We start from the raw sequence: 14,025 nt of genomic DNA, 5'->3' as shown, positions 1-14,025 counted from the left end.
AGCCTCCCAGTGCTGGGATTACAGGCATGAGCCACCACCCTTGGCCTAATTCAAGATTTTTTAACAAGGCAAAAGTATTTTTAACTTTTAAACACTATTAAAAATCCAAAAGACTTCCCAATTAATAAAAAGGTAAATAGAAAAGATTATTTTCAAATAAAATGAAGTGAATTTTAACATATTGAAAATTGTTTGACTTATTAAATAAGTTTGCTTTCTCTAATAATACAGTGCTTCAAAACAGACAATAAGCAGCTTCCACTTTCAAAGTAAATTTTTAAGACTAGCTCCTTGACCAAATTTTTAGGTTCCTTTAAGCTCAATTCTACTAAGTTTCATTCTTGTTCCCCTTCTTATCATTGGTCTGTTATAGGCCAGTTTTGGATAAGAATCCAGCAATAAAAAAAAAAAAAAAAAAAAAGAATCCAGCAATAGTCATTCCCCTCATCTTGGGCTACCTTAGCAAGAATCCCCTACCCTTGATGTCTCCTCTTAGCAATTTTTCTATCCACTGACCACTTCACCTTAATCCTTGGCTATAAATCCCCACTTGTCCTTGTTTACAGTGAGACTTGAGCTGATCTCTCTCCCCTACTCCAATACCCTTAATTGGAATAGTCTTGAAAAACGTCTTCCTCACTGTTTTAACAAAAAGCAGAATCATTTTTTCTTTTTTTCTTTTTTTTTTTTTTGTTTTTTTAGACGGAGTTTCGCTCTTGTTACCCCGGCTGGAGTGCAATGGCGCGATCTCGGCTCACCGCAACCTCCGCCTCCTGGGTTCAGGCAATTCTCCTGCCTCAGCCTCCTGAGTAGCTGGGATTACAGGCACACGCCACCATGCCCTGCTGAATTTTTGTATTTGTAGTAGAGATGGGGTTTCACCATGTTGACCAGGATGGTCTCGATCTCTTGACCTCGTGATCCACCTGCCTCGGCCTCCCAAAGTGCTGGGATTACAGGCTTGAGCCACCGCGCCGGGCCAGAATCATTTTTTCTTTAACACAACAAGGCATTTAAGGAAAGCGGTCAATCACACTCTTGTTAATATTAACAGAAAAATAATTTACCATACAATCACAAATAAAAGTGAAAGTTCAACAGAATATCCATATGACTGACAATTTAAATATTAAGGTAAGTTAGAGTTTACACAGTGAGTATAAAAAGGTTCCCTCAATATTTTAATCAAAATAATTTTTTAAAAAGGCTTTCCTATTTAAAACAAAGACAAGGGCACTAAAAAGTAGTAGAATCAAGCTCATTGCCTATTTATGCCAGAACTTATCAGTCAGAATTTTTAATAACAACAGAATAAAAATGGGAAAAAGTAGCTGGTATGTAATTAGTAGTTAAATCATATAAAACAATAGGTACAAATAGCTCCTGACACCCCAATTCCTCTATTCAGTCAGCAAATACTTATTTAGGCTTGGCCTGGGGCAGAGGAAAGACAGAATAGTAATAAAGACTCCCTCTGCCGGAAAGGATCCTATGAATTAGGAGACATGACATGTACAAATAAGCAGAATGCCATGGTTATAATACAAAGATGAATGGGATAAATTCATTGAAGAAGGGTACAAGTAAGGTGTTATCAGAGTTCAGAGGAATAAGAAATAATTTCTGATAAGAAGGTAAGGAAAGATTTCATAAAAAAAAACAGGGTATGTGATTTAAGTCTTCATGGATGATTGTTAGGATTTAACAGATAGAAGCAAAGGAGGAGGCATTTCAGTGATAGAAAAAAGCATAAGGAAAAGCAGGCCAGGCATGGTGGCTCATGCCTGTAATTCCAGCACTTTGGGAGGTTGAGGCGGGTGGATCACCTGAGGTCAAGAGTTCAAGACCAGCCTGGCCAACATAGTGAAGCCTGTTTCTACGAAAAATACAAAAATTAACCAGGCATGGTGGTGCATGCCTGTAATCACAGCTACATGGAAGGCTGAGGCAGGAGAATCGCTTGAATTCTGGAGCCAGAGGCTGCAGTAAGCTGAGATCACACCACTGCATCCTAGCCTGGGCAAAAAAGAACAAGACTCTGTCTCAAAAAAAAGGAAATGCAGAGTATAGGTATTAACAGTTGTCTGTTTCCAATGGAAAGAACAGTAGAAATTAACACTTAGGCCTTTGTAGTGAATTGAATACTGTCTCCTAAAGATTCACGATTATCTGGAACCTCAGAACATGACCTTATTTGGAAATAGGGTCTTTTCGGATATAATGAATTAAAGATCTTGAAGTAAAATTATCCTGGATTTAGCCTAGGCTCTGAATCCAAAGAGGAAAGGACATAGAAACACACAGAGAAGGCCATGTGAAGACAGAGTTGTAAAGAACGGGAGATGCTGCCACAAACCAAGGAATGCCTGGGGTCACCAAAAATGGAAGAGGCAAGGAATAATTGTTCTCTAGGGACTGAGGCAGAGCAGGAAGCACCTTTTGAGTTGCTGAGGGGTTCCCGCATGCATGAAGGAAAATCATGAGTTCCTTGAAGTGAAACTCCAAGCATCTAGCCAGCCCTGAGAAGTAAGTAACTATTAAAAGCCAGAAAGTAACGGCGGCCTAAAAGATGTTTAATTTCCCTATAGCAACTAAAGATAACATCTTAATATGCGTCCCTGAGTTGTCATTCAGAAGCACAGACCCCCAACTGAGGACCCCCACTGAGCTGATCAGACCTTAGACTACAGGGTAACTAAAGACTGAATGCTTACCATCCTTCTTTGTTCTAAATTTCTTCCCAGGCCTGGTGTGGTGGCTCATGCCTATAATCCTAGCACTTTGGAGGCCGAGGCAGGACGATCACTTGAGTTCAGGAGTTTGAAACCAGCCTGGCCAACAGTTTTAACTCTTCTCTGCTAAAAATACAAAAAATTAGCCAGCCATGGTGGCAGGCGCCTGTAATACCAGCTACTCATGAGGCTGAGGCTGAAGAATCGCTTGAACCTGGGAGGCGAAGGTTGCTGTGAGCTGAGATCCTGCCATTGCACTCCAGCCTGGGCAACAGAGCAATACTCCATCTCAAATTAATTAATTAAAATAAAATAAATAAATTTCTTCCTGAGGGGCCTGGAGGGAGTCACACCCATGAGCCAGTTAATGTTCTTTCCTGCTGACCTCAAATTTTAAAAAAGATGCCTCTCTTCCTTAACCAATTGCAAATGAGAAAATCTTTTTTTTTTTTTTTTTTTGAGACGGAGTTTTGCTCTTGTTACCCAGGCTGGAGTGCAATGGCGCGATCTCGGCTCACCGCAACCTCCGCCTCCCGGGTTCAGGCAATTCTCCTGCCCCAGCCTCCTGAGTCGCTGGGATTACAGGCACGCGCCACCATGCCCAGCTAATTTTTTTGTATTTTTAGTAGAGACGGGGTTTCACCATGTTGACCGGGATGGTCTCGATCTCTTGACCTCGTGATCCACCCGCCTCGGCCTCCCACAGTGCTGGGATTACAGGCTTGAGCCACCGCGCCCGGCCGAGAAAATCTTTTAATCTGTCTACCTACCTATGACCTGTAAGCTCCCCCTTCAAGATATCCTACCCCTTTAGGCCAAAACCAATGAGTATCCTCCATGTATTGATTTATGATTTTTCCCTGTAGCTTCTATATTCCTGAAACTTACCCTTGCCTTACCCAAGAGCCTTGGGGAGGTCAGGCTTTGAGCATTTATCTACCTGGTCCTCTTTGCTTGATGCCCTATAAATAAGCATCTTCCTTTCTACCGCTACAAAAACCTCTGGTGTAGATATCTGCTTTTACTGAGCCAGGTAAGCAGACTCCATTCTGGTTCTATAACAGGACTTCAGAGGGAACACATCCCTATAAACATCTTGATTTCAGCTGTTAAAACTGAGGGTAAATGTCTTATTTCAGTTTACCAATTGTGGTAATTTGTTACAGCAACCCTAGGAAACTAATACAGCTTGGATAAGGACAATTCACAGAGGGCTATATTTTCCATGCTCCAGCATTTCTTTTTATTGCATTTTGAAAAAACAAAACACTGACCAAAAAAAAAAAAAAAAATTCTCAGCTGGGCACAGCAACTCACAACTGTAATCCCAGCATTTTGGGAAACTGAGGTGGGAGGATAACTTGAGCCCAGGAGTTCAAGACCAGTATAGGCAACATAGACCCTGCAGTCTCTGCAAAAGAGAAAAAAATTAGCCAGACATGGTGGTGAGTGCCTGTAGTCCCAGCTGCTTGGGAGGATGAAGTGAGACGATTGCTTGAGCCTCCTAGGTCAAGGCTGCCATAAGCCACAATCATGCCACTGCACTCCAGCCTGGGACAGAGCAAGATCCTATCTCAAAAAAATAAAAAAATTAAAAATTTAAAGAAATTTCTCCCTTATAAGCATATTCTCATATTACCAGCAAATTATGTATAAAAAAGCAAAAAAACAATGAAATGTCATTACTTACAATGTGTGACTCCAGCCAGAGTTTGGTAGAAAGTAGGAGTATCACTATCATCAGTGAGGGTAACATACACACCTCCAGATAGAAGCCATCGAGAGAAGGTAAAAGCATCTTTGTTTAGAAAAAGCCAATTTCTAAACTTTTCATAGTTTACCTTTTCACCCTAAAATTAAAACAAGAAAACATAAGTTTAGTGAAATTTTAAGCTATCTTACTTGCAACCTGCACAACCTGAAATTTGCAATTAGTTTTCATTTATCTTTCTATTATCTACAAAGGAACGATTATCTAGTAACACTGCAGGGCACTATATATTTGGAAATCAAACTGTTTTCAAAAATAACTGTACTTCATAACTTCTACTTGCATAAAACCACTTTGTTTAATTACAAATTATTTCATCAATTCAGTAAAGCAGTACACTGCCAATAAGCCATATTTTGTTTGCTAAAGTACACCCCCAAATCAGTAAACTGCATTTCTTTAAACACTTAATAAATCCAATTTTTCACTTGCTTTATCCCTCTTCCTTAGCACTCTTCAATATAGCCTGAGTTACTATATTTTAATTAAATCTGTGTGGAATTAAAATACTTTTAAAATTTCATTTGTAAATTAAAAACAACTAGCCAGGAGTCCTTCTAGAGTGGACAATCAGGATCCCAGAAGGCATCAACATGACATTCAGACATGTTGCAGGGACATATGAGGACACTGCCAACATATTTAGAGATGAGAGCTCCTACCCATATTCCTTCTGTGTCCCATGTTTAGTCTAGAGAGAAGCTTAGTAGTATAAATTCTACAAGCTGATGCACAGTTTTACATACATTAACATCTCTGACATGGGGGTAAGTCTTAAAATCAATAGCATCTCTCAATTGTAATTTCTTAGTGGTTGTGATATTGTTAAATATATATTTGGTCTTCATCTTTTTTTCTGGCATACAACTCCTAAAATTCTTGTGATCTCCAAAGTGATAAATGACTCTGCACACTAATGAATTGACCCAAGGCTGGGTGGGGGGCTGCTAGATAGCCTCAGGATGGGGGCTGGCCACTGGAGAAAAACAATGATTAGAGGGTTGGGACTTTCAGCCCCACTCCTAACCTCTAGGGAGGGGAGAGGGCTAAAAGTTGAGCTGATTACCAATGGCCAATGATTTAATCAATCATGATTAACTAGTGAAGACGTCTAGGGGGCAGTTTTACGAAACTAATCCCTTAACCTGTGAGATCCGATGCTATCGTCAGGAAGACCTTTCTACCACCTTCACATATAGCTAATACCAAGTGTTTACAATGTCCTAAGAACTACTCTATAATTTAATCTTCAAAGCACTCTCTACAGAAGACACTATTAACCCCATTTTGCACATGAAAAAACCAAGACACCAAAAGTTTAAGGAATTTGCCCACTGTTATACAGTGGAAGAAAGAGGACTGAACTCAGGTAGTCCAGGCTCCAAAGTTACCACACTGCCTGGCTGACTGAGTGAAATACAAAATAATCTCTGAAATTCACTTGCCCATTGGGAATCATTCCACATAACTGTAGAACAGAAATCCCACTGTCAAATCTGATTTTTTAAATGTTTTTGAGTCATGAATCTCTTTAAAAAGGGAAGAATGGTATAAAATATAAATTTCCATTTTAAGCGTCAATAATCTAAAAAAAGTCAGTAGGAAAAAACTTCATACAACACCTAGGTAGATTCCTTTATAACTGCATCTGACAAGGCTAATAATAAAGCACAAGACAGAAAAAGCTGCGACCCATATCACTTAAACCTAAGTGTGAGGTCTTTATATTTTAGCTAAAATGCTTCTCTCCTTCTCTCTCCTTCTCTCTCTCTCTCTGTGTGTGTGTGTGTGTGTGTGTGTGTGTGTGTATAAATACAAAAACAACACAAAGCATTGTTATTGAAGGTCTGAATTAACCTATTCTAATATAAATACTAGGATAGCAAAGTTCTGCATGCAATCATCAGACACACTACTCAGATATTACAGCAGGCAAATAAATCAAATAGTTGAATCAGATACCATTACCCCATTTACAATGTTGGTTTTATACCAACTAGAAACATCTAATAATTCAAATAGCCACAGCCACATATATGAGCCTCACATTTCTTTGATCTTTTCTACTCTAAAGATCTATTCATTAAAGACACCACCAACTCAGGCATTAACTACCATAGCCTTATGACATCTTTATTATAGTAACTTCCTCTTCCCATAATTGAAAATTTAAGCATTCCACTCTTCCCATCACAATTTCCTCTTATGAGTACATTCCATCTAGTATCCTGACACCAGCAATTTTTTATCTCCACAGGACCTACACCAATGACCTACCTGCAGGTCACCAAATTTAATGATCACTTCTCAGTGATCAAAGCTCAACTCACTAGATCTTTCAGTGTATTTGACATAGTTGAGTTCTCCTTCCTTTTTGAAACATTGTCCTCAGTTGGCTGCCAGGACACTATTATCTTTTATCAATCCTCTTTTCTTGCAGGCCATTTCTTAATCTCCTGTTTTGAGTCCTCTTCATCTCTCCAAACTTTAAACTCATCCAGGACTCATTCTTCCAATCTGTTTTCTATCTAAACTTACTCCTAGATGATCTCTTCCTTACCTGTAAACCAACAACAAATCCTTTCCCTTCAGCAACAGATTTATTTATAAAAAATCACATCTGACAACTCCACGAGTGTCTAATAGGATCCTCAAGTTTAATTACATCTTTCTTGATATCCAACCTCCAAACCTACTTCTCCATTACTCTTAGCCATCTACATTAGTGGTAACTCCACTCATTTACTAAATCAGGCTAAACACTAATCATCTTCACACTACCCATTCTATCATAGTCCATAATTAATACAAGAAAACATTCTAGGCCAACTCTGCCTTTGAAATAAATGCAGAATCTAAAAACTTCTCATTACCTCAACCTCACTGCTACGCCATGATCTAAATGACCATCCTCACACACGGATTATTCAGATACCTCAATTGGACTGGGTTCAGCCTACTTCCCACATAAGATCTAAAGTGATCATGTGTTTAAAAAAAACCAAAACTCATATTTAATTACTTCTCTACTCAAAACCCTCCAGTGGTTTCCATCTCACTCAGGGTAAGTTAAAGGACTCACATTGTCCTATAGGGCAATATATAATCTGCCCCCCACCCTACTCTCTAATAATCTCTATAACTTCATTTCCTACCATTCTGTTTTCACACCATTCCAACTAAATTGGCCTTTCTATTGTTCCTTGGACATACCAAGTACACCCGTAACTCAAGGCCTTTGCTATATTCTCTTGATGAGAAGTGGTTCCCCCAGATATCTTCATGGTTTTCTTTCTCACTTGCTATAAATTCTTTATTCAAGTCTTACTTTACCTGACAGAATTAACCATTCTATATAAAATAACAACATTCAGGTGGGGCAGTGCAGTGGCTCACGCCTGTAATGCCAGCACTTTGGGAGGCCAAGGCAGGCAGATCACTTGAGGCCAGGAGTTCAAGATCGGCCTGCCCAATTGAAACCCCGTCTATACTAAAAATACAAAAATTAGCCAGCCGTGGTGGTGCATGCCTATAGTCCCAGCTACCTGGAAGGCTGAGGCAGGAGAATCGCTAGAACCCGGAAGGCGGAGGCTGCAGGGAGCCAAGATGGCATCACTGCACTCCAGCCTGGGTGACAGAGCAAGATTCTGGCTCAAAAACTAACTAAATAAATAAAATAACAACATTCAGATGCCTTTTCTCTATCACCACCTTTTCCCCTTATTCTACTTTATTTTCCCCTATAGCACTAATTATCAGCTAATACATGTGCCTGCTACTGTGCTTAAATTTTGAGAGAACTGGGTGGCCAGCCACACTTTGCTTCCATCTACAAAATGAAAATGTCTGCATAAACCTTATTAAAATGAAAAAATATGCATACTTCCTGAAAAAGAACAGAGAGTATTAATGTTTTGGACATCTACATCAAAAATCCAATCAATCAGGTTTGCTAGATTATCCTTTTTTCTTACAAGTAAGTTTTTATTATGGGGAAAAAACAAACAAATCATAGCTCAGTTTGTCCTGAAGTAGTAAAATACTATCACAGCAACTTCCAGTCAATATGTCACAAACAAAAACACAGGAAGCTGATCCTTTTGCAGCTGACATTGCAAAATGCTGGATAAAATGTAACACCACAACCACCACCAAAAACTGCAGAGCTAAGCTCAAAAGCAAGAAAGAGGTATCACCAGGTGCTATCAACACAGGAGACATTCAAAACCAGAGTGGTAAGAAACTAGTGATAGACAGTCCAAAGATATAATCAGAACCAGATACATGCATATGGCCGAAGTATGGACAATCAATGTCCATATAGTCGTGAAGGTGCAGCTATACTCCCAGAATAAAACAAAGAACAGCGAAGGACTGTCATACTGGTAAAATAGAATTGTGTCAAAAAGCCACCCATAAGAAATTGGGCAGCACTGAGTGCTGCATGAAATAATCAGAATTTCTAAAGGGATTTTTACTCTACAAGCACTAAGGACATTTCACATACTAGCAGGCCTCTGAAAAGAAAAATAAAATAATTCTCTCTGTTAAAGATTGTTGAATTGTTTCTATTGTTTAATTTTTCTATGAAGACACAATGAAAATATATTATTTTTGAAAACAGAAAAAATGACTCCCCATCCCCTCCCCACACCCCACCCAGTAGAGTTAGGGTATTGCTACATTGTCCAGGCTGGTCTTGAACTCCTGGGCTCAAGAGATCTCACCTGGGCCGCCCAAAGTACTTGGATTAGAGTTGTGAGCCACCTTGCCTGCCCGAAGACGACAATTTTTTAACACAAGCATTTCACTATGCAAATCAACTAGGGGAAATAAATGAGGAAATAGGCCTTGATAAAACAGGTCACAGATGGCTCAAAGCTAATGAATGAATGATATCCATGATGAAAAGCAATGACACTACAACATGAGCACTGTTTCAGGTTTCTGCAGGTGTGTGTGTGTGTGTGTGTGTGTGTGTGTGTGTGTACTAGTATGTTAGTGTGAGTATATAGGATTGTGTTTCATTATACTCTAAGTATGAATAGTTGCCTTTACAATAGAATTGAAAATTTTCAGATTCACAAATATACCAGTAATGAGAGTCATGGATAGCACATAAATAGAAACATCAATAAGTCTAAAAATGCCAGGAGTAATCTGCACATAAACATCTATTTGTCACACTTAAAACATATTATACAACTAAGAGTTAATACTTTGTCAACAAAAAGGGATAAAATGTAAATCTTTAAATATACCTCTGAGAAACACTTCCTGAGCGTATCTGGGACTTTACCATCCACCACATGGAGCATTCTTTCCATTTCTTCCCGTATAACATAGTTCCCAGATTCACTTGAAAAAAGACTAAAAATGTCTAAGAGAAAGAAAGATAGAATAAATTAATCTTAACAAAGGTCAGTATACCTTGGTGGAAGTAGGGAGAAAAGAAAAAGCTACAATAACTGAGTGACTACTAGGGCCAAGCACTTTATACATATAATTTAGTTTATTCCTTAAAATAATCCAGCAACCAAAATTTTAAACAGCAGTATAATATCTTTTCAAACATGCCAAATTTGCAAAAATCTTTAGGTATAACAATACGAAGTGTCAGCAAAGACTAGGAGAAACAGGGCCTCATGTACACTCTTAACAGGAACATAAATTATTGTAACCACTTTCATGAATAATTTGGCAAAACCTAGTACAGGTCAAGAGGTATGCCAGAAACTCCACTTCCATCTTTGAAAAACACCGATACCTGTGTACAAAATACACGATGTTCACTGAAGTACTGTTTGTAAGAGCAAAAATTAGAAAACAGAGACAAATGCCTATCAACAAGAGAACAGGGAAAATGAGATACACATAATGAAATACTATATAGAAGTTAAAGTGTTTTTTTTTTTTTAAAGTAAGAGTTTGAGATGGATAAATATAAAAAATATAGCAAATGGCAAAACCATCTGTATAGTACAGTAGTACCCACTTATCCATGGTTTTGCTTTCCAAGGTTTCAGTCACATGTGGTTAGCAGAGGTCCAAAAATATTAAATGGAAATTTCCAGAAATGAACAATACATAAGCTTTAAATTGCACATCGTTTTGAGTAACATGATAAAATTCTTGCCTCCCTCTTTATCCCACCTGGGACCTGAATGATCCTGTTGTCCAGTATATCCCCATGTTACTCGCCTATTAGTTGCTTAGCGGTCATTTTGGTTATCAGACTTACAGACTTACAGATCACAAGAAGGGTGAGTACAGTACGATAAAGTATTTTAAGAGAGAGAGAGAGACCATATTCACATAAATTTTATTAGAGTATATTGTTACAATAGTACTATCTTACTGTTATTTTTGTTAATATCTTTCTGTGTTAATATCTTAAAGTTTAATTTTTAAATTAAACTTTATCATAGATACGTATGTATAGGAAGAAATAGTATATATGGGGTTTGGGACTATCTATGGTTTCAGACATCCACTGGGAGGGTCTTGGAACATATCCGTGCAGATAAGGGGAAACTAACGTGTACCATTTGTTTAAAACTTTAAACCTGCAAAGAAACTGACAATGTTTAAGGACACATAAACATGTTACAAATGTATAAAAACCAGCATGAGGAATGAAAGACCACCAAATTCGTGAAAGTGGTAACCTCTGTAGAGGGAAGAACAGAATGGAATCATGAAGGGATACAAAGAGAACCTCACCTTAGTTGTAATATATTTTTTTAAATCAAATCAGGGACAAATGATACAATGTTAAGAAATAGTAAAGCTAGGTGAGGTACGTATTATATGTATATTTGAAATATTGTTGTTATAGGCTGAACTATATCCCCCTAAAGATATACTGAAGTCCTAACCTTGAAGTACCTGTGCCTTTGAGATTATGTGGAAACAGTCCTTGCAGATGTAATCAAGTGAAGATGAGGTTATTAGGGTGGGACCCAATATAATATGACTGGTGCCCTTATAAGAATAAAAGATAACCACAAACAGAAAAAAAGCTATGTGATAAGAGAGGCAGGGATTAGAATGATAGCTGCAGGCCAAGGAACCCCAAGGATTGTCAGTCATCACGAGAAGCAAGAGAGAATTTTTCCTACCTGGGAAATTTTCCCCAGGTTTCAGAGAAAGCAAGGCCCTGCTGACACTTTGATTTTGGACTTTTAGCCTTTATAACTGTGAGATAATAAATATCTGTTGTTCTAAGCTACCCAGTTTGTGGTGCTTTGTTAAGGCAGCCCTAGAAAACTAATACAATCATATTTTAAAAATGAAGAAACTTTTAAAATATATGTTTGTGACTTTAAAAATTGTTACCAGTTGTACCTCAGTATCCATAGGGGATTAGTTACAGAACCCCCAAAGACACCAAAATCTGCAGGTGCTCAAGCCTCACATAAAATGGCATGGTATTTGCACATGAAAACTAAAAAGAAAATCCTAAGCACCCCAATCAACTGAACAGACTCTCTCTCTTGGCCAAAGGGATCCCAGAAAATCCTTAAAAACAGAGATACTGGTCATGAGGGGATGGGCAGTCAGACACATCTCATTATCCCAATCCCTTTTGCAGTTTAGATACAACAGCTAAACAGCATTAACATTAAAATAAACATCAAGACTGACAGACTTTGTGGCAAAAAGATACCAAGTTGTAAACAAGTCCTAACGCTATGCCAGGCAAGGATTAAGTCATGTACCTCTACACTTAAAGAATAAACTGCTGGGTGTGGTGGCTCACATACGTAATCCCAGCACTTTGGGATGCCAAGACTAGAGAATCACTTGAGGCCAGGAGTTCAAACCAGACTGGGCAACATAATGACACCTCTATCACTACAAAAAATTTAAGAATTAGCTGGGCATTGCGGCACATGCCTATAGCCCCAGCTACTCAGGAGGCTGAAACAGGAAGATCACTTGAGCCCAAGGGTCCAAGGCTGCAGTGAGCTATCTTGCCACTGCACTGCAGACTGGGAGACAAGATGAAACCTCGTATCAATCAACCCATCAATAAAGAATAAACTATGTTCTAACTGCTACAAGGTTTTTCTTTTTCCTTTCCTTTTTTTTTGAGACAGAGTCTTGCCTGTCGCCCAGGCTGAAGTGCAGTAGCGTAATCTTGGCTCACTGCAACCTCCACCTCCTGAGTTCAAGCAATTCCCCTGTCCCAGCCTCCCTAGTAGCTGGGACTACAGTTGCACGCAATCACGCTCAGCTAATTTTTATATTTTCAGAAACATTGGTCAGACCGGTCTTGAGCTCCTGACCTCAGGTGATCCACCTGTCTTAGCCTCCCAAAGTGCTGGGATTACAGCCATAAGCTACCGCACCCAGTCATTTTTCTTTTTCTCTAGCAGTTATTCAATAAGCACTGGCCTTGAGATAAGCAATACTGAAACAGATGCAGCTCATTCAGCACCAAATGCTAACTAACTGACTCCCATTCCACAAGCTATAGCTACAGCTTTGATTGGACAAGAGTTATTTCAGTAACTATCAAAATGGTCGCCTTGCAGGCTGTAACCCTTTATAAGAAATAAAGTCTTCTTTCTAAATTTATAGATATCATAATTTTTTTCAGTTGACACATATAACCTACCCATATCTTCCCATTATTTTAAATCATCCTTAGGTTATTTATAATACCGAAAACAATGTGAATGCTATCAAAATAGGTGTTACATTGTATTTTTTTATTTATATTATTTTATTTGTATGAACCTTAAGTTCCTGGCCTCAAAAAGATCCTCCTGCCTCAGCCTCCCAAATAACTAGGATTACAGGCATGCTCTGGCATACCAGCCCTGTATTTTTAATTGTTGCTGCCTGGGGCCAATTTATATTTCTGCTGGTACAGAAACGCTGATTTGGAAAAACCAAGATCACAATTATATTCTAATACATAAAACTGAGTTTATGGATACATTCATTATCTTGATTATGGTAATGGTTTAGTGGGCATATCACATGTGTCAAAACATATAAAAGTATATGACTGTATGATGGCTCATGTCTGTAATCCTAGTACTCTGGAAGGCAGAGGCAGGAGGATCACTTGAGGCCAGGAGTTTGAGTCCAGCCTCGGCAACCTAGAAAGACCCTATCTCTACAAAAATAAGATAAAGTAGCTAGGCATGGTGGCATGCACTTATATTCCTAGCTACGTGGGAGGCTGAGGTAGGAGGATTACTTGAGCCCAGGAGTTAAGGGCTGCAGTGAGCTAGGAATGTGCCACTACACTCCAGCCTGGACTACACAGTGAAGCTATCTCCTCTGTCCCCAGTCCTCTCCAAAAAAAACAAAAGAACACACATCAAAATATATACTTTATTTATGTGCTTATTATTATGTGACAATTATACTTCAAAACTTCTGTAAAAAATGATTTTTTCATCCATTTTGTGCTGCTATTATAGACCTAGCAACTTATTATAATAAAAAGAGATTTATTTCTTACAATTCTGGAGGCTAAGAAGTCCAAGGTTGGCGGGGCATGGT

At 38.6% G+C, this 14,025-nt stretch overlaps 1 protein-coding gene across 4 annotated transcripts in view; it reads right to left on the bottom strand.

Moving 5' to 3' along the window:
• The window catches only part of USP32 (ubiquitin specific peptidase 32), a 241,596-nt gene that overhangs the window by 134,622 nt on the left and 92,949 nt on the right, over positions 1-14,025 (bottom strand). For all 4 annotated transcript variants that reach the window (XR_004269707.1, XR_004269708.1, XM_032280742.1 and 1 more), the window contains exons 4-5: positions 9,765-9,883; positions 4,423-4,582 (exon numbers count right to left, since the gene is read on the bottom strand). Coding sequence is in view for 2 of the 4 variants with exons in the window: in XM_032280742.1 (XP_032136633.1) it covers positions 4,423-4,582; positions 9,765-9,883 (279 nt within the window). In the remaining 2 variants the exon portion in view is untranslated. The remainder of the gene's footprint in view (positions 1-4,422; positions 4,583-9,764; positions 9,884-14,025) is intronic.

Source organism: Sapajus apella, unplaced genomic scaffold, assembly GCF_009761245.1.
Source record: "Sapajus apella isolate SASKATOON/1434 unplaced genomic scaffold, GSC_monkey_1.0 scaffold12, whole genome shotgun sequence".
Taxonomy (NCBI): Eukaryota; Metazoa; Chordata; class Mammalia; order Primates; family Cebidae; genus Sapajus; species Sapajus apella.
This window is presented reverse-complemented; position numbering and strand designations above follow the sequence as displayed.